The sequence below is a fragment of the Pimephales promelas genome, chromosome 4, assembly GCF_988280905.1.
Source record: "Pimephales promelas chromosome 4, fPimPro1.hap1.1, whole genome shotgun sequence".
In the NCBI taxonomy this organism is placed as follows: Eukaryota; Metazoa; Chordata; class Actinopteri; order Cypriniformes; family Leuciscidae; genus Pimephales; species Pimephales promelas.
Genome location: NC_142772.1, coordinates 20,296,763 through 20,316,890, shown reverse-complemented (window position 1 = coordinate 20,316,890; position 20,128 = coordinate 20,296,763). Strand labels below are relative to the sequence as shown.

At 35.4% G+C, this 20,128-nt stretch overlaps 1 protein-coding gene and 1 long non-coding RNA gene across 3 annotated transcripts; one reads left to right on the top strand and one right to left on the bottom strand.

Moving 5' to 3' along the window:
* Positions 1–797: 797 nt before the first annotated feature.
* LOC120461720 (uncharacterized) lies at positions 798–4,761 on the top strand. The gene is made up of 4 exons (XR_016168278.1): positions 798–1,148; positions 1,476–1,518; positions 2,791–2,930; positions 4,523–4,761. It is a non-coding gene; the product is annotated as an uncharacterized LOC120461720 (long non-coding RNA).
* Positions 4,762–8,169: 3,408 nt separating this feature from the next.
* On the bottom strand, positions 8,170–16,337 carry lhfpl2b (LHFPL tetraspan subfamily member 2b). 2 transcript variants are annotated; one of them, XM_039661630.2, is made up of 3 exons: positions 15,979–16,337; positions 11,399–11,986; positions 8,170–8,916 (listed from the first exon to the last, which is right to left on the bottom strand). In XM_039661630.2, exons 2-3 carry the CDS (start codon positions 11,805–11,807, stop codon positions 8,660–8,662), a joined length of 666 nt encoding a protein of 221 aa, XP_039517564.1. In that variant the 5' UTR covers positions 11,808–11,986; positions 15,979–16,337; the 3' UTR covers positions 8,170–8,659. The 2 variants fall into 2 exon arrangements, with proteins under 2 accessions (XP_039517564.1, XP_039517565.1); XM_039661631.2 differs by having other exon boundaries at positions 15,974–16,113.
* Positions 16,338–20,128: the final 3,791 nt, after the last annotated feature.

Genomic DNA, 20,128 nt, shown 5'->3' with positions numbered 1-20,128 from the left:
TGATATTCTGGACTCATCTTATTTTTTTATACATAGTATGGTTTATTAATATGATGTGTACTGAATTTGGTCTTTTAATATCACTGTCTTGGTACAGTAAGCCACGTTAAGCGTTTTCTCATAACGGTTTTCTATGGGAGGAAAATGCTTAACGTGTTATTAATCGTGTTGCGTTGATATTCTGGACTCATCTTATTTTTTTATACATAGTATGGTTTATTAATATGATGTGTACTGAATTTGGTCTTTTAATATCACTGTCTTGGTACAGTAAGCCACGTTAAGCGTTTTCTCATGATGGTTTCAATGGGAAGAAAATGCTTAACGTGTTATTAATCGCGTTGTGTTGATATCTTGGACTCATCTTATTTTTTTATACATAGTATGGTTTATTAATATGATGTGTACTGAATTTGGTCTTTTAATATCACTGTCTTGGTACAGTAAGCCACGTTAAGCGTTTTCTCATAACGGTTTTCTATGGGAGGAAAATGCTTAACATGTAATTAAACACGTTGCGTTGATATTCTGGACTCATCTTATTTTTTTATACATAGTATGGTTTATTAATATGATGTGTACTGAATTTGGTCTTTTAATATCACTGTCTTGGTACAGTAAGCCACGTTAAGCGTTTTCTCATGATGGTTTCAATGGGAAGAAAATGCTTAACGTGTTATTAATCGCGTTGTGTTGATATCTTGGACTCATCTTATTTTTTTATACATAGTATGGTTTATTAATATGATGTGTACTGAATTTGGTCTTTTAATATCACTGTCTTGGTACAGTAAGCCACCCCAGATAGCAGCTGACTCTGGGCCGGATCCGCCTCCAAACCGGCAGATCCGTGTAACAGTCACCCCCGTTTTACTGCCCCATTCCAGATACGGCCCGCATGTAGTCTGTGTACATCGGGAGTAGGCGTGAACATCCATCAGTCGGCGGAATCATAATAGTTCTGGCCCGGACTCGTCGGAACGAGCGCGCGAATTGTTTCCATTTTTTTTTTTTAACCGGTTCATTCCAGATCAGAAGTCAGTCGGCGGAATCGTTGTTGTTCTGGCCCGGGGCCGTTGGAACGAGCGCGTGAACTGTTGGTCATTTGGATCTTCGGACTGCAAGCTCCGTGGAAAGAGTTTATAACGGTAAGTTGAACGATATCAAACAGTCAAACAGTTTAGTGTGCTTGTTTTTAATAGCGGTGTAATGTTTGTTATCAACATTTCAGAAAGTTTTGACCGGGTTTTAACTTCTTACTATGGCTATTGAAGATTGGCTAACGTAACGTAACGTTACTCTTTTTAGCTGGGTTAGCTGAATGAACTGATAGCTAAGCTAGCATTAATAAACAACTTTGTGTGTAGCTAGCTTAAACATTAATGCTGTTTAACGTTAGTTAACTTACAATGATGTTGTATACGTAGTTTTGAACAGCACTAACGTTAATTAACAGCACCTGTCTTCCTTTTTAGATATTTTCTTCACCCCTGGCTGCGAGAGCCCCGGATTAATAGGGTAAGTTAACTTAAGTATTTTTTCCGACTTTTTTTTTTTAAATCCTTATCCTGCTATGATAAAGCACAACATTATGAAGTTATGATAGGTAAAGTATTAAAAATCAAAGCTAGAAGAAATTAGAATTTTCATCTGACATTAATTATAAGTTAACGTTAATTCATAGGTGTAAATTAATTGTTTACTAAGTTCACTGTCAAATTATGACAAATATAAGGTCTATGGGCGGGAAAACGCATCTCTCCGTTTCTTTTCGTTGACTTTGTATGAAATCCCGCCGTGGTATTATGGTTGAGCAGTGCCTGATTCATTTGGATATTTATTTGGGTTATGGCAAGCCACTTAACATTTAATCATTTTAACCTACTAGTCTCTATTTTCATGCTACTAGTACTTATTTTTTAGATATTAGTATCTATTTCATTAAGTACTAGTACTTATTCAATAGCTACTAGTGTAATTCTTTAGATACTAGTGTTCATTCTTTAGATACTAGTGTTGATTCTTTAGGTACTAGAACCTTTTTAAAGATACTAGTACTTAGATACTAGTTCTTTTTTATTAGATACTAGTACTTATTCATTAGGTACTAGTACTTATTGCGATAGTGACTGACTATTCTTTTGTGACTAAATATTGTGAGTTTTGTTGCCATTGACTTCCATGGGGATCTGTCATTCAGATATCAACTATTCAGTTCTGACTAGTATGTATTCCAATTGTGACTAGTACATATACATTAGATACTAGTAGTTATTCATTAGGTACTAGTACTTATTTTTTAGATACTAGTACCTATTAAATAGATACTAGTACTTGTTCATTAGATATTAGTACTTATTCATTAGATACTAGTACATATTTATTAGATACTAGTATTTATTCCAAATGTTACTAGTAAGAATTTTTATTTTACTAGTTTTACACTACTAATAATGCATAATAAGGGATGCAACTTTAAAGCCAAAAAAAATACTTTGATAGCAGTGCTGAAATAGATTGCAGTCATGACAGAACTGGTTACTCACATAATCACTTCCTCTTGAAAAGGTTGATTTAAGGATGATCCAATACAATCTAGTTGTGATTAGTTATTCATTTGTTTTGAGTTACTAAATGAAAGTCTACACAAAATTAGGTATTCTGCCACACCAACAATAGTAAACATGGGCAACATCTAAAGCTTTTCTCAAAACAGTGGGTTATTGGCTTGACTTAGAGGTAATTTTCAGAATTTGTACCCATCAACCAATTGACTTTCTCTCTTAACAGAGGCTGTAAGGAAGAACCAAGTTGCTAGCAGCGCATCGGACAACGAGATTAACCAGCACGCCATCCGCTGGTTCAACCCGGCCTCTGACCGCGGAGGTGGCCGCAAAGAACGTGCCGTGGCCAGAGATGCATTAACCATGGTAAATTGTAGATAAATCATTGTGCTAGTCTTTTGTAGAAACATTTGTTTTGTGTTTAACTTTGCAAATTGTTGTTAATAGCATTGCAGCTACGTAGTACGTATGTAGGAACAGTGACATATTTTTTCAGGGCTGTCCTGGGAACGATAGAAATATTCTGTAGGATGCATCTATAGGACGAAAGGGATTGTGTAAGCCTATGTGTTTATTTATTACGATCACTTAGCAAATGACAAACTAAACCAACTGAGCGCTGACTACAATGGAGGCCATCTTCTCACGCTGTTACACGGGTGTGTGACCACCAGGGCTCCAGACTAACTTTTTTCACCTCAAACCAACATACTTCCAGAGAAAACATCTATTAACTTGTTAATTTTAATGATTTTTGTTTGAAGTTTGAAAATGCAATACAGATACAGATTTAAAGGACAACTCCGGCGCAAAATGAACCTTTGGTCTAATTACACATTGTTACCTAGTCAACCGTTATCTGAGATTTTTTTTCATGATTGCCGAATGTAAATAGTTTTATCTCTGAAAACAGTTTAGCCTATAGTGCTAGTATAATGCTAGTATATAGGGCATAGAGTAATGACAAGTAAAAATTGCTTGTTATTACCACTAACAAGGCTCAAAATAGCCCCACACTAACACGACAGCATAACAAAGGTCCCTACATTCAAACCGAAGCATTGAGAACTTTGTCAGTGTCCATAGAGTTTAATAAGAAGATATTTTATACACACAGTCAACTTCGCGAATACAGGAAGAAGCCATCTTTGAAAATTAGTCTCTACCAGTCGATCTACGAACGCCGATCCAAGTGCGCTGAACTGTGCAGAATCTTATATGGTCCGTTGTTTTCGGAAGAAACACAAACACGAACCGTTTTCTTCTCTTCAATATGTACACGTAGCCTACTGTTCGCGCTCACATTATCACCTTATTCACATCTCACCGGTGGACATGGATCGGCGTTCTTAGATCGACTGGAAGAGACTATTTTTCAAAGATGGCTTCTTCCTGTATTCGCGAAGTTGACTGTGTGTATAAAATATCTTCTTATTAAACTGTATGGACACTGACAAAGTTCTCAATGCTTCGGTTTGAATGTAGGCACCTTTGTTATGCTACCGTGTTACTGTGGGGCTATTTTGAGCCTTGTTAGTGGTAATAACAAGCGATTTTTACTTGTCATTATTCTATGCCCTATATACTAGCATTATACTAGCACTATAGGCTAAACTGTTTTTAGAGATAAAACTATTTACATTCGGCAATCATGAAAACAAATCTCAGATAACGGTTGACTAGGTAGCAATGTGTAATTAGACCAAAGGTTCATTTTGCGCCGGAGTTGTCCTTTAACTACAAAAAACACCCCAACTACAACAGTTAAGCATGTTTGCGGTACAAGATAATCATTCATTAGTTGTAATTGTGGTAAAATGTTCTCTTAATCTGGATTTTGATTTTAGGTCAAATCTTCCAGCCTAGTCCCCTTTAATATTACCAATCTCAGTGGATTTTCATGTAATTTGTGATTGCCATTATCAATTGAGTTCTTACACTCTTTTTATACTTTGCAGGAATGAACGCATCAGCCATCCCACACTCTTCCATGATGGTTTGTTGGACGTTATGTGACGGTTGTTCCAACAGTTGTTCAAGACAGAAATTATCTGTAGAAATGTGTTTATTAGACTGATTTTTAGTTTGGCAATTATCTACTTTGTTTTAAGTTTCTGTCCTGTCTTTTTTATTTTAGACATTTTAAAATAAAATTTTAAAATGTGTATTTTAAATAAAATTTTAAATGTGTCACTCATCTGTTCTATCACTTTCTTTGTTGAAATTCTATGCAGGACAAATAGAAACAGTCTGTGTAACAGCTTTGACTATCCATGCTTTGTGCTCCAAGAAAGAAATTTAATCGGGTTTAAAATGCTAGGAAAAAGAAAACGCAAGTAAAACAAGAAATCGTAAGATGGTGGGGGAAGGGGATTACGGTAGTAATATTTACTCATTACAATTGACGACAACATTGCCCAGTACAATTGCTCTAAAAGTTGCTCTGTGAATCATCAGCTTTAGTGTACTTTGAAAATATACAAGTCATTATTTGTTACACTTCTCAGACAGAAATGGTATACCTTCACTGATATCTATTACTAGGACCCATAGTACAAGCTGAATCATGCACAACATCTAAAACAAACTAAACTACCCCTTTAACTGAAAAAAATCTGTATTTTTGTATATGGTTTGTTTTGTGGTATAGATCAAGGTTATGACAGATGCCAGAGGTGGTGTGATTCCGGGCCAGAACTAATAAATGGAGCTGGCCCAGTGCCTGTCCAGATCTGGCCCGGATCCAGTATGGAACTGGTCCAGATCTGGCCCACCTTTGGGCCAAATAACTAAAATAATTCTCATCTGTTCTGGAGCTGGGCCAGTGCCGGCCCAGTGCCGGCCCAGATGTGAAAACCGGATCCACACCGGCATTGGCCCGTTGTGCTAAAGGACACCGGCCCGGGTCCGTTTTACAGATCTGGCCCAGAACTTATGAAGGTTCTGGGCCAGATCTGGCCCGCATGATTTTTGCTGTCTGGGACGTTAAGCGTTTTCTCATAACGGTTTTGTATGGGAAGAAAATGCTTAACGTGTTATTAATCGTGTTGCGTTGATATCCTGGACTCATCTTATTTTTTTATACATAGTATGGTTTATTAATATGATGTGTACTGAATTTGGTCTTTTAATATCACTGTCTTGGTACAGTAAGCCACGTTAAGCGTTTTCTCATAACGGTTTTCTATGGGAAGAAAATGCTTAACGTGTTATTAATCGCGTTGTGTTGATATTCTGGACTCATCTTATTTTTTTATACATAGTATGGTTTATTAATATGATGTGTACTGAATTTGGTCTTTTAATATCACTGTCTTGGTACAGTAAGCCACGTTAAGCGTTTTCTCATGATGGTTTCAATGGGAAGAAAATGCTTAACGTGTTATTAATCGCGTTGTGTTGATATCTTGGACTCATCTTATTTTTTTATACATAGTATGGTTTATTAATATGATGTGTACTGAATTTGGTCTTTTAATATCACTGTCTTAGTACAGTAAGCCACGTTAAGCGTTTTCTCATAACGGTTTTGTATGGGAAGAAAATGCTTAACGTGTTATTAATCGCGTTACGTTGATATCTTGGACTCATCTTATTTTTTTATACATAGTATGGTTTATTAATATGATGTGTACTGAATTTGGTCTTTTAATATCACTGTCTTGGTACAGTAAGCCACGTTAAGCGTTTTCTCATGATGGTTTCAATGGGAAGAAAATGCTTAACGTGTTATTAATCGCGTTGTGTTGATATCTTGGACTCATCTTATTTTTTTATACATAGTATGGTTTATTAATATGATGTGTACTGAATTTGGTCTTTTAATATCACTGTCTTAGTACAGTAAGCCACGTTAAGCGTTTTCTCATAACGGTTTTGTATGGGAAGAAAATGCTTAACGTGTTATTAATCGCGTTACGTTGATATCTTGGACTCATCTTATTTTTTTATACATAGTATGGTTTATTAATATGATGTGTACTGAATTTGGTCTTTTAATATCACTGTCTTGGTACAGTAAGCCACGTTAAGCGTTTTCTCATAACGGTTTTCTATGGGAAGAAAATGCTTAACGTGTTATTAATCGCGTTGTGTTGATATTCTGGACTCATCTTATTTTTTTATACATAGTATGGTTTATTAATATGATGTGTACTGAATTTGGTCTTTTAATATCACTGTCTTAGTACAGTAAGCCACGTTAAGCGTTTTTCACGTTAAGCGTTTTAGAATGTCCCACTTTATCCGAGGTGTCCAAAGACTCCATTTGTCCATTTTTTATTTCTAAAGAAACATGATAATGTATAAAAGGCTCCATTACCTTGTATCTCACGTTATGGCCCCGTAGAAGCAGTTTTTGTAAAAATAGGCTAACGTTTGCGTCATAACGAATCGACTCTCCGTCGCACAGTAGAGAAATTACCGTATAGACAGGAGGAGAAGCCCATAGAGTGTCAAAGTTGATCTTGCTGCTCATGGATAATACTCACTTTCTCCATCTCTGTGAGATTCGGAAGGGAATTATTCAGATTTTACAGCTACTAGAAAACGTACAAGTTGCTCACGTGACAGGCTCAATTTGAGCCTGCGCAGTACGCCTGCCGATCAGCTTAGCTGGCTTCAAGTTGAAATCCATGGGGTCGCTGTGTCCATTTCTTTTAACTGCCTATGCCTATACTCCACGTGCATTGTCTAAACGGCCACAGAACAGAGGGGCAGAGTGAGTGAAGCTCATTATCATTTAAAGACATATGCACTCAAATGGCGTGCTGAAAGCAGAGCTGTTTTTGACCAGGGACAATTTGAGTTTTCTTAAAATACCAGGGGCGTAGAATTCAGTAGGGACACTAGAGATGTGTCTCTACCAATATAAAATTTTAATGAGAATTTTTTTTAAAAGTATTTTACAAAATTTTTATTTAGAACCTAAAATTTCATATTAACTTAATACCAATACCAAGAATAATACCAATAATAGATTTAGCCTGGTTATTTATGTCAAAAGTAAGCTGGAAACGTTCAAAATCAACCACCAATATCTTCCATCTATTGACAACTTGATCACGTTAAGCTGGGCAGGCTTGTTTTCAGCAACCAGGCACCTCAGCTCCACTCACTTCAGTTTCCCGGGAATGACGTGCAATGACGCAATGCCAATATGGCAACTGCCAGCTCCGCCCACTTTAGGCTTCAAAAATGCTTTTCAGAAACCTACGAGTGATGTCATGGACACTGTTTCCATAATTTTTTACAATCTATGGTATCGATACTAAAATGTGACATGTAAACACTGCAGATCTCTGATTGGTCAGAAAATCATCACTACCAGAATCATTGGATTTCTCACACACAACTTTAAAAAGAAAAAAATGGTACTATCGTGGCCAGTAGAGTAGAGGTGGTGATGGTGGTGCAACTATAACGATAAGTCTATAATCGCACCCACTTTGAAGCGTTACGAAACTGCAAACCGAGCCAAAGTAAAGTGAGCCGAGTTGTACCACACAGTGGAAAAGCACCAAAAAGTCTGTTATCAAAAGATAGAAACCCTGTAGGCCTATTGCAGGATCATGCTATTCCAGAAAGCACATCAATCGCCTTCTGATTGGCTAAACAAAGAATCCATTTTTATTTTACAGTTTAAAGAGATCACAGATACAGGGCAGTTATTTCAGATATCTTTAAGAGACTAAAATTATTTTCAGTATGTCATTCCATAAACAAAATTGCTTACAGCATTGTTCCATCCATTATAAAAAATAAAAAATAAATTCCCATGTAAAATTGAGTAACAATCAAAATACTGATAAAATGCATTTGCTTAAACACAATGTTAAAAAGGCATTTGTTAGTTTAAAAAGTTTTAGTTTAGTTATTTTCCCTAGGAATAATTAAGTTAACGATTTGTATATTTTGCAATGGCGATATAGCGATAGGTTGGGATAAGAGTAAGAAAGCAAAAGCAAATACATTTGTAAAGTCTTTGTTCAGGAGACCGACAGAAGGGTCTGAACTACATTCCCATTTATGCAACAGTCATTTAAAGCAGAAAACATGGAAAACAGATGTTTCTCTTTCATTTGTGGTGTTTGGGCTCACAGCACACAAATGAGACTGCGTCCCTCTTCAATCTCATCCTGCACCTTGTCGTTGGAGGTGGCGATCTCAGCCTGGGCTGAAAACATGGCACAGAGAAAAGTGAGAACAGTGCCTCCTATGGCTGTGTAGAAGGCCCAGCCCAGAGAACACAAGCCCACTTTGTATGGCGACGCATCCTGGCCACAGTAGTCAACCACCTTCTTAGAGCCCCAGCCTGCAGGATAGAGCATCAGACCTAGAATGAGGAATAGACCTGCAAAGAGGACAACGGGAATGCTGTAATTACAAAGACAACCACTTCAAACAAACAAATAGAAACACATCCAGTACATGAATGTCTAAAATAATGGCATGAAAACCTACACTTTTACATTTTCCAAAGACAATAGGAGTGATGTTATTGACACAACAATACTAGGATGTTGTCATATTTTAAAGGATAGATTTAATCATTCATTTTAATAGTCCGCTTGCATCAAAATTTATATATATATATATATATATATATATATATATATATATATATATATATATATATATATATATAACATTTTGTAACCGTGTATGCAGTTATGTTGTGTGTGTATGCAGTTATGTTGTCTGCCACCTTAAATGCTCGAGCTGGATTCTGACTGGCAATGTTTTTATCTTCCATAAAAAAAATTATTCTGAAAGTTATTTCAATGTCATTAATTAGTCATTATAGTATTATTTCTCAATTTGCATAGAATTTGAAGACATGAAGACACAAACTGAGATTTAGCTTTGTTTGTCCTGACAACAACCCTGTAGCCCTTTTGAACTGTGTGATAACATCATCAGAAGAAATATCTTTACAACATGAACGTTTTCCCTGTGATAACAAAGGGTGACCCACGAGTCACGATTTAAATTCAGTGTCATTTGGGCCTCTAATGAGCTATGTGATTATGCTTTAAATATACATTTGCCTCAAACTCTGTGATTTAATTTTAAGTACTGTTTAAAAGTCAAGGCAAGAACTCTCGCTGATCTAATCTTCATACCAAACAGAGCCAGTCACTGTGATCCCTCTATTTTATTCCGTGTTCTCACTCTAAATAGGCAAGTGAGATCCTGTCTCTGAAGTCACGCTGAAGTCACGCACACTCACTATTCACAAATTACTCAATCACCGTGTTGTAAATCTTTCAATTAAATCATACAAGAGCTATGTAATTTGCTTGTGCCTGTTGTTGGTCTTGGTCTTCTATAAAATGAACCACGATATTTTTATTGTACTGTAATACTCTATTGTTCTAGTGCTTCCAGACATGACTGCAAGTAAGGTACATTATCAAGACTGATCTGTTGGTATTGTGACTCAGAGGGCCCTGCCACAGTCAACATTACAGCTCTGTTCCTTTAAACTGGTTCGAAATGGTAACAAAAGGAGGTTGGATTCCTAGGGCTGTATTCACAAAGCATTCAAGCCGGAATGAAATTAAAATCCATTCTAAATCCATTATATAGTTTATGAACGATTTATTCATGCATGTGTCGTTTTTATTTGATTTACCTCATATTTTTTAATCAGAATACAGTGACAACTCATTCATTCACAACTTGCTGTAAGAGCGGATTCATTTTAGCAAGCAAATCGCGTGCACATCTCAAAATCCGATAAACAGCCAAATGAAAGAATCGAGTTCCCCACCTTACGTTTTCTATTTTGATAATCAATTACACTCCATTGTACATCAAAATACAGCAACTTGCAACTTTAAAGGGATAGTCCCAAAAAGGACAATTCTGTCATTAATAATTACTCACTCATGTCGTTACAAACCCATAAGATTTTCGCTCATCTTCGAAACACACAGATCTTTTTGATGAGATCTGAGAGCTTTCGGTTTCTTCATAGACAGCTACGCAACTACCACTTTGACGCTTTAAAAAGTTTAAAGAGATAGTATCAACTAATTGTAACATTGTTTGTTGATTGGGGAAGGAGGAGGCGGGAACTGGCAAACATATAAGACCATACTTTAATTATAAAATAAATAGACTGCGGCACAAATAAACAAAATAATGTAAAATAGGCCAGGCCTGGTCCTCTCTCATCCTTCACTGTCCCCGCCCCTCCTTTTATGCATGTTTTCTGAAGATTAATGAAAGTCTTACTGGTTTGGAACGACATAAGGTTGAGTAATTAATAACAAAATGTTCATTTTTGGGTGAACTGTCCCTTTAATAATATAATCTACTATAATAAGAACTATATTTTTTTTTAACTAAAAGAAGAATGTATATATTTTTATTAAGACTTTTAACACATTTATTCGGTTGTAAGTAATAAAGACACACGACACACGTTTGAAATGTTTGAGATTTTCAAACATTGTGCCTCTGTTAGCTGGAGATCAAGTTCTGTTTTAAATAAGAAATAGGACAAGCTCAACAAGGTTATATAAACATTGGAGACACTGAAGTAACATTTCCAATGCCGTAATATTTAGACTGTCTTTTCTGTAATAGGATGATGAGAGTCCTGAAGCTCATAATTAGATAGCATGGTCTTTGAGGTCACCAGAGGAATGTCAAACCCTTGAATCTGTGAGTTCAGAGCATTCTGTGGGGTAACTTGAGTGTCTCACTTAAACACACTCCCTAATTTTCGGTTTAATTGATTGTGGTGTTAAGCTTAAGAAGACCACCACAAAAGACTGCCAAGAATCTAAGAAAGCAGTGCTTCGATATATACTTTCCCATCTTACCTGCTATTCCCTGAAGCAGGCCACACACATTGAATATGCTCTTCTTCAAGATACTCTGGAAGCACATGCTGAAAACCGAAAGGATGCCCACAACAGACAGGAGAAAGATTCCGATGACTAGAAATATAACAGTTGCCTGCCAGAAGCCACTGGCTATTTCCATAAAGTCTGTGGCGTACGGCCCACACTGGACCACCTTCTGCTGTGCCATCTTGATGCAGCGGTTATAAATACCCAGGGTGCGCTGGTCGCTGCGTTGGGAAGCGGTGATGGTGAAGTTGAATTCAGAACCATCTGGATTTCCCACAAGCCATTCAGCGCTCATAAATGCCACCAGCTCGGCAAATGCCACCACAATGCTCATCAAGGTCCATAACATAGAGCGGCATGTGACTATGACGTGACACATTCTGCAGAACCTTGATGCCGGCACTTGAGAGAAAACGCTTTCTTCTCTGTTGAGGTCAAGCAGCACGTCAGTGAAGGGCCATTGGTGTTATCACAACTAAATCAGCCCCATATCTCTTCGAACTGCAACTTCTTGAACCATCTGGAAAGTGTCCATGTACTGACACAGAATTAACAAATCTATGAAGAGAAAAAAAAGGAACATTTGTTTAGAAAGTTATAATCAAGACCATAAATCAAGATTGCACAAGAGCTCTGAATCAGCACACTGACCTCTGGACCAGAAACAAGGAAATTTGATTCTGATCAGGGTTTTGAATACATAAAGCTCTCTCTGTAAAATCTTGCACACTCTAAAAAAGGATTAAAAACTATAAATTAGGCCATTTTTGCAACCCAGCGCTGGGTTTATTTGATCCAGCTAGGTTAGGTAAAATGTTCAACCTAAACCTAACATCCTGGGTGTGTTGGTTTTTTTTCATGAATTGTTTAAAGTGAAAAAATTAATTCACCCTACTGCAAGGAAGAAGTTTAGGAGAGAAACTGTGAGGACAGAAACTGAAGACATGTTGGACCCCTAAACAACACAGTATTTAAAGATGCAGTAAGCAATTTCTGAGAAACGCTGAATGAAGTCGGCATAAAATTTTCAAACAGTAGGGGAGGGCGATCCGGCGATCCTATATCGTGATCAATCTTGAAGACGTCCATGATCTTCTAAGCGAACGGTAGAGATCATGATCGTTTGTGTCCTTTTAATAATGTTAAAATACAGCAATGACTGCCTACTAGATGACTGTGCTAACTGGCCAAATTGTATCATGTGTCTCTATCATGTGTCTTTCATGTGTGGTGATACAATAGAAAAACAATTCAACAGCAGTAGGGATGTGCGATGAATCAAATTTTAGTTTTGGTTTCGATTTTGGCTTCCAATGATTATAAAAACGTGATAATCGAGAAACAATGATCATAAGTAAGTCATATGTTTATTTGTTAATGTAATACTGTGTTTTAAATTGTAAAAACAGATCATAGAGCATAGGCTTGTTCCAGTCTGGATATTTTTGATCGTACATCCCAAAATTGGTAAGATTGCGATTCAGATCGTGATTGTTCGTTATAAGATTGTAATTTAAAATTTTGGTAAGATTACCCACCCCTAAATGGAAGATTCTTCCTTATTGTGATGTATATTGGAGTAAATAGCTTCTTGAATAAGAAATGTAGGGCAGGACTTGATTTTATCCATGTAATTTATCCAGACTGTCGCACTGGTCCAATACAATTGGCCAAACTAATAAGCCCTGCCATATCTGTTATGCGAGCTTAGAGCGAATGAGTCATGTGACCACTAAACAGAGTTGAGTTCAGCGAAGTTTTGTCCCATTCAAACCACAAATGCCTCGTGATTTAAAATATAAAGCCAGAGAAAATGTCTCAAAGTCAGAATATTAGAATTTTAACCAATAAACATGGTTATAATTTTAACATATGTTTACTGTTTTTTGTTTTTTATGAACATAAATTTACATCTGCATCCCAACTTAAAGTCGGAAATAGAAGTTGAGTAATTTGTTCCTTTTTTGTGACGTATATTTGAGTGAAATGGCTTCTGAAATTAGAAAAAAAAAATGTATGGCAGGGCTTGATTTCATCCTTCGGGAATTGATTGGATTGTTGGAGGTTGGGCATTGCAAACAAAATGGAGGCAGATTTGAGTGCGATTCTCTGAGAGGCGGTGCACCGATAGCCGCACCCTCATCGGATCTAGCCGCACCCTTTCACCATTGCACGTGAATGAAATAGAAGAGAGGTCGTTTCGATGGAGGAGGGAAGGGTAATGTATTTGATTAAAGATTATAAGGTACGTGAATTTAAAAGAAAATAATGAAGTGCACAGATAAATCATTTATAATAAACACTACAATTTTACATATAAAAAGAAGATTAGTCCAATTTGATTTAATGCTAACTTTAAGCTACTACTATTGTCAAAAGACAAAAATATGTAATATCAATTTTTCACATGTTCGGCAAGTGTTCATTGTGTTTTCACGATAAAACCACAATTAACAGTCTGGCTTCAACAACATTCACTAAGGAGCAAAAATCTGCCATAAAACTTAAAAAAAAATAATGATTTAACATTTATTGTGATCATATTTTGTGATATAAAAGTTGTGATAATATTTAGTGTATAAAAGTTTACCATTTTCTCAGCGCTATCGGGAATTGATTGGATAAATATGGTTTGCTATTGTTGTAATCTCTAGGTTGTCCCACCCTAACACCAATAAACATGTCATCAGGAAGAAAAGAGATGCTGTTACAAAAGGGAGGGGAAATTTAATCAAGTATAAAGATGTACACGGATAAATAATTAATAATAAATACAGCAATAATCCATTAAAAAAAAGAAGTGTCAATTTTGGTAAGGGGAACCTCCATTCTTACTTTTCTAAAAAAATTACACTTTTTTTTTTTAATGAGATTGTATTATTTACATACGAATTAGCCACCAATTCATTAAGTGTTAGTCATTTCACGTACCTATCACAGGACATTGCTGCAAGCTATATGAAACTTTCACCTAGTCTGTGTTATGACAGGTCCTTACTGTGATACCACAAGATTGTGTAAGTAGCAAATGCCTATTTGTACAGGCATGTAAGATGGTAAAATAACGAATGTGAAACAACAAACTCTACTCCTCAATGAAATCCTAATCTAAACAAAAAAGGCATGACATTTCAGACTTAAAGAAATCCCTAGTTTAAGTAAACTGAGGCTGAGTACATGATGACAGGTAAGAGTTTCCTAGAGCCTTCAATGACAGTACTGTGAAGGTGATATATGAATGATTATGTTAGAGTCGCATCAAGCACTGTTTTATCAGTTAAAATTGAAATGGTAGGCAATCACAACACCATGTCAAGCTTGTTGTCCCAGGAAATCTCCAAATATGTACACATACCACATACACACTATACAGCTTTTTTGTTGCAATACACTTGTCAGTCCTCAAGAATGATTGCTAGATTATCAAGCTGCATTGTGAGCTGCCCAACTGTTTACCTGAATGGCCAGAATGTTTCAGATCTAAGAAACACAAAGAATGAGCTCACGCTTAATTTAATCACACCACATGATTTCCCCAAAAAAGGAGACAGCAAACCAAATAGGAAAGTGCCATGGATTCTTAAGGGGCCTGAAGAATGTCAGAGCCTGTTGCTGTGAGATGTGGACACAAAAGACTCTCCCTGCTGGGGAATTAACATGGTCCTGAAAGGGGATGAAGAGGTTCTCTACCTCTGAATGAAGATGGAACCAAGTCTCTAGAAACGGTGACAGACTTTCAATGGCTCAAGAGTTTCAAATGGATATTTGACTAAATGCTGCCTTCAAAACAGTTTGAAAGCTAACAAGAATCCTTCACTGTATTCATCCTATTCAATCTTATATGTAATTACTGGCTATCCTCTACTTTATCAATATGGTGTTTTTGTTGATAGATTCTTGTACTTTTATTGTAGAACTCCCATGGTACATTAATTGGTGGTAGCCTATCATTGGTATGGTACATCAACAAATATTATGGAACATGTCGATAAAACATAATGGTGTTGTTATGTTGCCCAAAAACTACAATAATCCCATGGTAGACTCCTTTTTGGTTAGTGAAATATTTATCTCCAAAACATGTTTCTATGGCAAAACCCTACTAAAGTGTCATGTTCATAAAACCATATTTGTTTCGTTGTAGCAAACTTTGATAATAACTTAATTTAACCCTGAAATCTTAAAAAATAAATAAATAAATAAAATTTACCGGCGTCTTATTGTCGAGAAGATCTTCCAAACATTCTGAATACAGTCGGTTTACCAAAGTTTGCATATAAGCACAAATTCAGAAAGCATTTGTATTTATATTTAAGAGACTATGAGAGGCAGTAAATTCCTCTCGCTCACATCTATCTTCGCTTGTTCTGTTTTTCTGGATGCTTTAGTAAAGTTGTATCATCCCACTACTACAGCTAACAGTGAATGATCTCTTTTGTTCGACGTGATTTTCGTCGATGTCACAACCAAGATGCGACACAATTGAATTGAGAACAATAACATGCAGTCCGAAAGATAAACATAAAATGAATGTATCCCCCTTACCTTACCATAACATTGGTGAATTAACGGGCAGTTCACTGATAGTCTTTAACTTCCTGATGTTGGCGGATCTCTACTGTTCTGACGCTACACGACACGAGCCAGAAGGGAAGGGAATAACCACAGCAGAAAGTAACATGCGGCTTCACAATCAGATCTCTGGAGACTGGGATACATGGAAAATAATACAATATTCCGTTGTTTAAAGTTCACGGATCCAAGTTTGGTGTTTGTCTCAAATTAATTTCAGTTTTTGCCCAATTCAGCTACTTTCTCATTGTTTCTACACCGCCTCCTTTACTGCAGCCCCTCGGGAAGTTTTTATTGCTCGGAATGCGCCTATAGGTAGAGACTGAGAGCACAGCTCACTGACATAGGCGAGATCTCCTTTTTATGTAGGCTATCGTCGAGTTCTTTGCTGAAAATCTCTGAGAATCTAATTAACTATATTAGTTCGAGATATTTCATGAGACACCGTGCATTTATGGGGTGGGAAAGAAGACAATTTTACAGGATGCTTTTTTGCCTGGGACTTTTAAAACACCTTTTACACTGTCACAAATGTGTTTAATTTGTCCACAATATCCAACATTTCAGCCAATATTTCATCACCTGCTGGGAATTCTCGTCATTTAGCCTATGACATAGGCTACTTTTCTGAAACATTTTCTATCATGAATATTTCTATTCCAGACCAGTGTTATTGTTTACCATGCCATGACTCTTAATTTTATTATTGTTATTATTATTATTTACACAATTAAATACATATATTCACACATTTATTCATACTTATATATGGTATAGACTTGTATTAATATTATTATTACATTAGGTGTCCACTTATAGGCCTAGGTTATAGCCTAATTAATATGTATTCTGTGCACATTATTTTATTTATTTAATGTTTTTATATTGTTTAAGTGATTCTATGGCCGCATTAATTGCCCCTTGGGGACAAATAGTTTTGAAATTCAAATTGAAATGTGTATACTACTCATCTCACCACTTATCTCAAATATTGGGTTTAATAGCATTCTTTGGAGGAAATTGTTTTAAAAATATTTTGGAATGGCCAACATCCTTTTAAATTCACAATTAAATCTTTTTCACAATTGAGTCTTTTCACATTTTTCCACAAAATTACATCCTGCGTGAAAATGATAGCCTACATAAGGTATTCTGTTTTTAAATTATATACTTCGATTTTTTTTCTTTGTCTTGTTCACATAGCCTATATTTCATATTTCATCTCAAGATTGCCAATGTTTTCTTACTAAACACAGCTTTGAAGGAAACAAGGAATCATGGAGAAAACTGCTTGGTTCTCTTACTTTACAAATGCAAATAATACACAGATTAAAATGTTTGTTGTGGTGCTATATGTTGCTGTAACTGTGGGAGAGACATAATTTAAATAATTTTCACACAATAAATAGGCCTACTGAAAAGGTTCATTTATTCCAGTCTTTGTTGAGTTCATAATAGTAGTAATCATTTTTTATAATTCAATAAAATAAAACAATAACAATTATAAAAAAAAAACATTTAATAAAAAAGACACAAATACAATTTTAGAAATCATATTTGATTATTTTTATAAGCTAAGGGATTTTAATAGTTTAAGATTTAAAGTCTGTGTCTAAATATTACACAAATATCACCAATCTGTTATATTTAAATATTAATATTTTGAGGCCAGTGTATTAAAAAGATTCCATATAAGGACAATGGGCCTATTGAAGTATGAATTAACAAAAGCATGTTGTAGTACTTCTGTGTCAACTCTAGAGAGCTCTGTTGTGTCTTTTACTGTAAGTGAGTGAAGGTGACGAGTATGAGATATAATATTGTGTATATAAAGTGTGTAAAAAAAACTGTGTACAACTGAATACTGTGTAATAGTATTCTACTGTGTATACTGCTTTAATACTGTGTACAGCTGAATTGTTTATTAAGGCAAATGCCCTACTCTTCTTTGTCTTCTTTGTATTTGCTGACTGTCAGTTTATTGGCACTATTAGCCTACTCATTTTATCTGTAACATATTTTAGTTGCCTATTTTTATTTTGAACTAAAAAACAACCTTAGCCCAAGATCAAGCCACTGAAAGAAAAAAAAAAAAAGAAAAACTCTGATAAATACCTTCACATGTCTTATCCTTGCATAATCTGCCCTGCAGAATTCAGGTCTTTTCAAGTGTTTGGATGTAATCATGTTGTGAAATGTATTGACTTGCCAATGAGACAAATGTCTATGAAGCAAAGGAGATGAAATACTTTGTACATCCCCTAGATGCCAGACATAATATGTAAGTCATAGTTTCCCAACCCTTTTTTATGAATTGAATTGTTCAATTTGTCAAACATGTTTAAAATTATCCAAATATTGTATTATCCAATTATCCAAAATATAATATAATATATATTTTGTAAATTTAATAAAATGTAAATAACATGATTTGCGTGATTTAAGTACAAATATTTCTTATAGCAAGTAAATGGTAATGTAAATGAAGTTTCACTCTACAAACACAGTTCATTGTAAACATGTTTCTGTGTATCCATCCTGGTTTGTTCTTAGAAACTAACTGTGACTTACCCTGGCAGTAACATTTTAAAAGACATCTAGATTGAGGTGAAGCAGACTGGAGGAGTTTAATCTTCAGGGAAACTGAGGCTAGGATGGGCCAAAGGGCTCATCAGTGTCCTCAGATTGAACTGGTTAGACATATTGTCAATACCTACAACAGCTCTACTGGAAAAGAATGCATTCCAATCCCAATAGCCTATTTAGAAGAGGAACAAACCCATATCCAATACAAAACACTTATACAAAAGCCATTATGTGAGTCATATAATTTAGGGTACATTACATATCAGCGAAAAAGTGCCAAAACAATACGCTTTAAATAAATAAAACAGCCATTGGTTTCAGTTGCATATTGTATCAGTGTAACATATCAGCTGACAAAGTTTAATCATTAAACTCAACAAAAACACGTTTTCCCTGGTGAGTTTATCAACTATGTTGCAAACAAACTGTATGCCATTACACACACTGATTAAGGGATACATTTTTAAGGGACTGCAATTTTACTTTTGTTTTTGTTTTGTTTTTTTTGCAGATATTTGTGTAAAATTCTCAGCACAGTCACTAAAGAATATATATATACATATATATATATATATGAAGAGTTCAGATGCAAAAGCCTCTAAATGCCATTTGAAATTTTCTTCTAAAATGACCATTTTTATCAAGCTTGTATATTTAAGTTCAGTAATTTCACTTAAATGACAATTAATAGGTAATCTTCATTGCCATTTAAGTGAAATCACTGAACTTAAATATACAAGCTTGATAAAAATTATCATTTTAGAAGAAAATTTCAAATGGCACTTAGAGGCTTTTGCATCTGAACTCTTCATATATATATATATATATATATATATATATATATATATATATATATATATATATATATTCTTTACCGTATACTAGATATGTAAGATACTAGATATGTAAGATGTAAAAAATCTGTCAAAACATTGTTGACAATGACAGTGTTGACCAAAGTAACATAGTTGACAGGTAAAACAGTTGACCATTTCCCCATTTTGCATCATAACTTAAATGGAAGGCCTTTCTCTGGCCAATCAAATGTTATTTTCTTGATCAGATTAACCTAAAATTTATTTGAAATAAAATGATAAAAAAATATAGCAAACCATAACCAAACAGTTGATGGGCAATTAATATACTCCTTGTCCTTGACAATAGGTCATTGGAGATAAATTACAGAAAGAAAGAATGGCTAGAGAATACCCATAATGCACTGCAGGCTATAGTATCCATTCTCTTAATGGATAAAATGTGATATTTCGGAATGTACATTTAATTACATTAAATGTAGCCTATACTCAAGAAAGACATACACTCACCTAAAGGATTATTGGAACACCTGTTCAATTTCTCATTTATGCAATTATCTAATCAACCAATCACATGGCTAGTTCAATGCATTTAGGGGTGTGGCCCTGGTCAAGACAATCTTCTGAACTCCAAACTGAATGTCAGAATGGGAAAGAAAGGTGATTTAAACAATTTTGAGCGTGGCATGGTTGTTTGTGCCAGACGGGCCGGTCGGAGTATTTCACA